The sequence below is a fragment of the Strigops habroptila genome, chromosome 1, assembly GCF_004027225.2.
Source record: "Strigops habroptila isolate Jane chromosome 1, bStrHab1.2.pri, whole genome shotgun sequence".
In the NCBI taxonomy this organism is placed as follows: domain Eukaryota; kingdom Metazoa; phylum Chordata; class Aves; order Psittaciformes; family Psittacidae; genus Strigops; species Strigops habroptila.
Window position 1 is genome coordinate 19,488,094 of NC_044277.2, and position 7,573 is coordinate 19,495,666.

A 7,573-nucleotide genomic window follows, 5' to 3' on the forward strand; every position below is an offset into this window, starting at 1 on the left:
TAGAGGCAGAAAGTTGCTCAGTGGTACGGTGTTCGCAAGCTGGTTTATGCTGCGCTCCCGGCGCTACATCAACTTGAGCAACGAGAGTGATCCCACTCCGAAACTCGGGGGAATAACTTGAAGTGACTACGGGGAGGCAGCAATTGCTCCAAAGGAGCAAAAACACGAGAGAGTGAGGAGTCTGCTCACCCCGCACCAGAGCAGCTCCTGGCTTTCGCTCCTCTCCCCGGCCTCTCTCCCCATCCTCAGCCTCTTTGGCAAAGTTTCACCATTCGGTCCGCACTCTAGACCCCCCTTTTGCTGCCCATAGCCACTTCTCTCGCGTCTCCCAAGAACGAGATAAATAAAAGTCTGTTAGAGGGAGCCCCCCTCAGGAAACTTACGTTTGATCTGCCTGGGTTTGCTCTGTTTCCTTCGGGACATGCTGCTTGGCTGCCGCTCCTGCCTTGCCCCAGGTACAGGAGTGGAGCTGGGAGGGGACAGGGGTGGAGGGAAGGGTGACAGATCAGCAGACGGGATTCATACAGGAGCCGGTGGCCGCTTTGAGATGCGAATTCAAATGACAGAAAAACAGGGAGAGGGAAAGAGTGTGTGCGTGTGTGACGAAGGAAGAGAGGAAGAGAAACGGAGATCGGGGTGGGTGACACGGGGAGCGAGAATGAGGGGAGAGAGAAGCTGAAAGAACGGAGGGAGGGAGCAGGGGAAGAAGGGAGGGAGGGAGAGGACGAAGGAACGGAGGGAGGGAGGGAGAGAGGGAGGGAGTGGAGAGCTCGGCTCCTCGCTCTCTCTCTCCCTCTCTCGCCCGCTCTCCGTCGTTGCCGTGCCGCCGCTCCCCGCGCCGCGCTCCGCTCCGACTGACAGGCGGCGGGAGGTGCCCGCGAGGGAGGGGGCGAGGGAGGGGCTTTCCGGGACGGGGCGGGGGGGGCGGAAAGAGAGGGGCGTCCGTCCGTCAGGCTTGACGGGCAGCGGCTGCCACCAGCGACAAGTCCGCATGCAAATCGCCTGCTGCCTCCGGGGCACGGGGCGCTGAGGCGGGAGGCTTCAATTGTCCCGGCGCTGCCAGGGCTCCCGGTGGTGGGGAGAGCTGCAACTTTCCTCAAAGAGGCACGGAGCGGAACGGGCGAAGAAACTCCCGTCAGTCAGGCAGGCAGGCAGCGGCACGGGTCAGGCAGTCCGCCGCGGTGTCCTGGCAGAGCCGGGCGCCTCGGCCTCAGCGCTGCCTCTGGGAGGAGCAGGCGCTTCCTCCCGCGCGGGCCCCTGGGCCGGGAGATCCCGCAGGGCTCGGGGCTGGGCGGATTTCAGCGTGTCGCGGCGGAGCGCTGCCCGCGGCGGGGGTTGCACCGCCGGAGGATCCCGGCTTCTCCTCACCGGTGGTCCGCCCTGGCGAGCGGCGAGCGCTCTTCGTTCGCGGCTGTCCGGCCGGTTGCACCCGCCCGCGGCAGCTTGCGGGTCACGGGGAGCACCGGCCGTGTGGTCATCGCGGTTTGACCGCATGATCCATCTCTTTTTGACTCTTAGATGAGAGAGAAAGATAAGCCTTCTAACTACCTAGGCTTTGATTAGTTTTGCTCTTCTAAATAGCGATAATAGCGATTTTTTTTTCTTTTCTTTTTTTTTTTGCACAGTAGAAACCAGCGTCTGACGCTTCTGTTGCTGCTACCAATTAAGTGTTTGACAAAGCTAAACCATTAGGAATGCTTATGTTTATAGTCTGTGTCTTTAGGACAAAATTTCTCTTGAACATTCTGGTTTAATGACTTGAGTCATCTCAGTTACATACATAGTTGTAAATGATGTGTTATGAACAGTACCTCATTGTATTGCTTGGCATTGCATGCTCCTGACCAGATTCTCAGTGTTGCCAAACACTAACTGCAAAAATCTGGGGAAATAACAGAAAAAAACCAACCCAACCACAAAACTCCAAAAGAATCAGCCTGATGTCACTGATGCCAAGTAAGGACGCTTGATACTGAAACATCTTTATTACTGTGCTTCCAGAAATTGGTTCAGATCTGACACATGAATGTACTACAACACAAAGTGTTTTTACAGCTTCACTAGCAGGAATTAAATGATTTATGTTCAGGTTAACTGTTAAGCATTTCTTTAACTCTTACCTCTGTGGTCCAAATACTCTCAACAGGAACAGTTTTAAGCTTGACCTCTCAAAACTTTCAGTGATTATTTGTTTGGCCAGTATTGCAAAAGTCTTCATATAAGCAGTAGAAATTCTAATATGGTGATTCACTAATTTTTCTGTGTTTATTGTGTTACAAAATAATGCTCATAAATGATAAATTAATTTACAGAACCACTTTTTTTATTAGAGAACATGACAGAAGCTGTGAACTGTATTAAACATTTGTTGTTCAGATACTTTAAAGCATCTGAGCAAATAATAAATATTTTCCATTTAGCTGAAGTGATTGTGGTGTGCCAGATTTGTATTTCAGTTTCCTTCCTTGAGGTGTAGGCTAACTACCAATGTAACAGTGGTAGTGTTTTTTTCAGGAAGGTGTTCTACGGCAATAGACAAACATGACAGGAGTCCACCAAATGAAAAGCTTTGCTACAGTTTTATTGCAGAATTAGACTCAAACAGCGGCTTGAATGGATGAGATACCCACCTTTCAAATTGAAGTTAGTGTTTGGTCCTTGCCCATTCTCACCATTTTCTTAAATTTCAGTCCAGTTCTCTCATCAGAATTAGAAATGTCTTTTCCTTTCATATAGGCTGACTGTTCATTTCTGTTTCTATTTTGTTGCCTGTCTCCCACGCAGTGTTTTTAGTCTAAACAGGTAATTCGACAGATACCACCTCTAAACCTCCTGCTATTTAAAAGAATGGAGTTGAGTAACCTGTTTCCAAGGCAATATACAAACAGCTTATTCCAAGGCAATATACAAACTGCAACTTTTAAAACATTATTCAGCTACTGTAACTTAGAAATTAATACACTCTACGTGGTATAAACCAGTTATAAATAAATGACAAAACAGCAGTGCAAAATGAAGCAGTGCTAGAGTCAGTATCACAAGTAAGTGTTTATTCTTACATACTGTTTAGTGTAAATTACATAAGAGCATTGTTATTATGCTGACTCCTGCTTTCGTAAATATTTAAGCAGTAATGTAAGGTAAGTTATATATTTTGTCTGTCTTGAGGCATTAAGGCCATATTCTGCTTCATCAGCTCAAAAGAGGACATATAAAAAATTTGACTATTCAGAGAGATATGCTTGATCACTTAGAGGATTATTACACTTAGTCATTTCAATGTATTTCAGTGCATTTTGGACTTGTTTAGCTAAAGGTTAAAACATTTATGAAATCCAAGAAGAAATATACATATGCCTGCTGTTTTGAAATGTAATGTGTAAATTAATGAACAGTTTTCCCTAATTCACAGAGGAACTTTCATTTAGTGCGTTTTAGCACTGCGTGAAAATTACCTGTTTTCTTTAGTAGAATGGGTAACATGTATCATATCCTGGATAAAAAAAGAGTTCTAGCAGGTTGTGCCTGTTCTAGCTGAGGCTGAGTCAGGGCACAGCTCAAGCATTGCCCGTGGTCACTGACGCTGGGTTATAGTTGCGGTGATCTCCAGTGCTGTTCACTGGAAGCTGTTTCCAGTAAGCAGTATGGGCAAGGCCACTCTCATTTGGTGGGGTAGGGGCCTGAGTCATAGAAGCACAGAATCATTAGGGTTGGAAGGGACCTCTGGAGACCGTCTAGTCCATCTCTTCTGCCAAAGCAGGGACACCTAGAGCAGGTTGCACAGGAACGGGTTCTTGAGTCATACAGACACTAGTTGAGTGGTGTAGCTTTCCTCAGGACTCGAGAATAGCCCCAGCATTTTCTGTTAGCCTCCAAAGAGAGTCATTCAGAGTTGGTTTTTTAAATCTTACTAATTAACTCTCCTCCCACCTCTCCAGATGCATAATTGTCTGAACCGCAGTAACTAGAATGATGCCCACAGCAAGGTTGCAGTGACTGCACCATTCACTGGCTCTTCAGGTTCACCTGCTCGATATTGCCTGTAGCATCAGGCAGTGATCACGGCGTGCCCTGCCAGCATGGCCTGGGAATGGTAACCTCCCTCCCTCCCGGATGCAGCTACAGTATGTGAGCATGGGGGCAGGAGAAAGAATGTCTCCAGTTTTTATACTGAGGGAGTGGTGGCTGTCTGTCCAAAAGCTGTGGGTACAGATGGATAATTAGAAATGATGGAGTAAAAATAGTTAAAAAATGTAGCCCTCTTCAACCAAAATAATAATTGGATGTAAGCAGGGGTGGTATAGGCCCATTTCAGAAAACATATGCTCTTTGTTAATTACGCTATCTCAAGAAGAAAATAACCTCCACAGAGACTCACTTCTTAATCATCACAAATTTCATCACTTCCAATTGTCTACAACTTACTAAGATTCTAAAAAGATTTATATAAACCCTCTAACTGAATGATTATCACAGTTCAAAACTTAAATTCTTGAAATGCCTGTACTCTGGCAAAGAAACTAGGAAAACTGCAGCTTAGATTTCCATGATTTTCAAGTGTTAGCAACTATCTTACATATAGATAACATGCATACTTTTAAAACCAATGTCCTTCTTTGGAGAACACTCAGTGATTTTTTAAAACAACTTTTCCATTCCTTCGTTGAGAAGAAGAAATACTGAAATACTGAAATAATCACTTTAGAATTCTCACATAAATCTGGATACAGGCTATTATATACAAAGATATTGATATATGATGAAGATATCCCAAAGTTTAGGCAGCAGTTGAATTGGAAGAAAATACGCTTCATTTCTGGGATATGCACACAGTCAGGTTCTGACCATTTAAAGTTAATGTTAAAAAAATATAGTTGCAGAGGTTCTCTTTAGCTCGTAGGTTTTGGTATCCATTGTAAGGACTTGGATTCTTCCATGATCTTAATCACAGTGTTTGGTTCTTTAGCTCTGAATGAAAAAGAATAAAAAGGTGGTGTTTTCCCAAGTATTTACAGTATTAGAAAGAATATACTGCATGCCTTTTTGTAACTTTATTCTTTTCCTTTCATAGGTCAATAGTGAAGTAATTAACTAGACTGACCATGAAATTAAGACTCAGAATTAATATCCCTATAACATGACTATGGGACAACTGACACCTTTCCCAGCTATTTGAAAAATCTAGTTTATTCTAATTTCATAATTTGGACATTTTCTGTGTGGTCATAGCAGATATACTCAGATTCTAAGACAACAAGAAAACAGACTTAAATCTATCCCTGAGGAGCTGAAAGGTGATCAGTCTGAGCCTTGAGTTTAGAAGTAAAGCTTTCTCTGACTTTTGAAATAAAGAAGAAAAAACTCTACCAATGTGTTTCTAGATGACACAAAGGAAAAGTGCTGCAAGGCAGATTCCTCACATGCACAGGAACCTACAGAAGATCTGAGGATATCCAAAGAGAATGGGTGAGAACAGTGGATATGTATTGCCCTTTCAACCAGTCCTGTAAACAAGTTAGAACTGAATTACTACTACATTTTTTGTGAATGTTTTACTCCCTAGGAGTGATCACAACCCTACAGTGAAGTTCCTGGCTGCAGGATTTCAATGGATGCAGCAATGCAGGAAGCCAGACACACAAGAGTGCTGGAATCAGTGCTGAGTCAGACTTCATGTTGATAGTCCAGACCTTTGCATCCATTCTGGGAGATCTGCCAGTGTTTAGAAGCCAAAACCCGTGTCCACTCCATATGGAGAAGGAAGAATGGCATAGAAATAAATGGTGACCTCAGAAACTTTCTGGATTCCTAAGCAGACTTTTCCTAAAAAGGGTAGTCTCTGGATTTGAGTTAATTTTTGGTTGGTTCAAAGCATAGTATATTCTTGGTGTCAGTTTCCTGTCTCTTTCCACGTATTTATTTAGAGCAAAAAATCACTGCTCTCATTCAATAGTTCAGTTATGCAAGATACTTTTCATCTCACATTAAAATTTATATCTCATTTGTTATCCAGAAATAGTGGCAAAGATTATTCTTCATTTCCTGACTGGATGCTCTCTGATATTGCTCAGGTAATCTTATGGATGAACAAACTTAGTCTACCAAACTGCTTAGACTTTTTTGGGCAACTTTAAATCAGAATCACAGAATAACCGTCATAATTCTCTTCATAATAATGTAAAATACTTTTGCACAGGATTGCAGTAATACCCTGGAAAAATTTGCATTTACTTCTGAAAAATTATACATACAAAACAGCTCCTAATTTCGACATCCATGTTCTCATAGAAAAAATAAATCTCAAGATCAGCAAAATTCTACTGCAAAAGACTTGCACAAGCTAACGTGTAGTATGCCGTGCCTTCAGCTGGAAAAGAAAATTCAGTAGCTGTGGCATAGCTAGAGACACCTTTTTAACTGAAGAAAGCTAAAAACAGGGATGCAGGCTGAGAATGAAATACTGTATCACACATATGGCAGCATCTGGAATGTGGGATGGAAGGAACAATGACCTGTGAGGAAGTATTTCTGGATGCCTCAGTTGTCTGAAATGCAGCCCATTCACCCCCACTGCTTACAGATGGCCACCGAAAACTTAGAAATCTACTGAAACATGTATATAATCCCACACCACATTGCAAATTTCAGCCAGTAGCAAGACCATGCAGCCCGCAGCAGCAGTAACTTTCTGTTTTGGCATGTACATTGCCTTCAGAGGCCAGTTTTGTTACAAATCAGAGGACTTCTCTGCATTCCATGACCTTATCTTCCCCAGGAGCATACTACCCTTAGCACGGTCTGAGCTTCTGAGAGAGGCACATCTCTCAAAGATGCAAACAATAACATAGCATGAATTTGCTTGCAGCTTGTAAGCACAGAGGGAGAAATTCAGAAGAAATATAATAAAAAGGAAGAAAAAGGCAAAGAGTAGAATAACAGAAACCGAGGAGAAAAGGGAGAACAGAGAACTCTTGTGCTTTAAAAATCTTTATTTCTATCTTTATTTCTTTTCAAATAAGCCAAGAGGAGTATTTCATGTAGACATAGTGAACACTGAAAAGGTAACATTAATATTGTCAAATTACTGTTTATGACTTTGGAATGCAGCTTTCATAAAGTGGTGACATGAGTATAAAGTGCAGTTTTAGTTGCAGAGCTTGAATAAAATTACATTTTCTTCTCTCCTTGGTCTTCCATTCCATCATAATTGTTATGTAGCACCCTTTTGGGGAGCGATTAGCAATGTCTGTATCATTGCACATAACCAAATTAGATATTATAGGTGTCTCAGTTTGCCCAGTTTCAGTGAAGGAGGTTGCATACACACTAGCATCACAGCAACATACAAAGAAGCATAATCAACAGCTGAAAAATATTAGAAACCTGGAAACATGTATGATGATCCCCCTGTAGGTACACTCATACCTAGAATGGATCCTAGAATAGATCTATCAGATTATTATTATGGCTTTATAATCACATTCATCAGCTTTTGAAACCCAGTTTTAGTTCTGCTATATACCCACCTAATGAATGTTCTTACATAAATGCATAATGATATCTGGTAGAGTCT

General features: G+C 42.8%; 1 protein-coding gene and 1 long non-coding RNA gene across 3 annotated transcripts in view; one reads left to right on the forward strand and one right to left on the reverse strand.

Annotated features, from left to right (window-relative positions):
* Window positions 1-856, reverse strand: part of ZFPM2 (zinc finger protein, FOG family member 2) — a 311,861-nt gene extending 311,005 nt beyond the window's left edge. The window contains exon 1 of one of the 2 annotated variants that reach the window (XM_030503577.1): window positions 384-856. In XM_030503577.1, the coding sequence (XP_030359437.1) occupies window positions 384-423 (40 nt within the window). In that variant the 5' untranslated portion in view covers window positions 424-856. The remainder of the gene's footprint in view (window positions 1-383) is intronic. The other variant, XM_030503585.1, reaches the window with a different exon arrangement.
* An 836-nt stretch (window positions 857-1,692) lies between these two features.
* Window positions 1,693-6,016, forward strand: LOC115615470. Its single transcript, XR_003994061.1, has 3 exons — window positions 1,693-1,956; window positions 5,382-5,466; window positions 5,564-6,016. It is a non-coding gene; the product is annotated as an uncharacterized LOC115615470 (long non-coding RNA).
* Window positions 6,017-7,573: the final 1,557 nt, after the last annotated feature.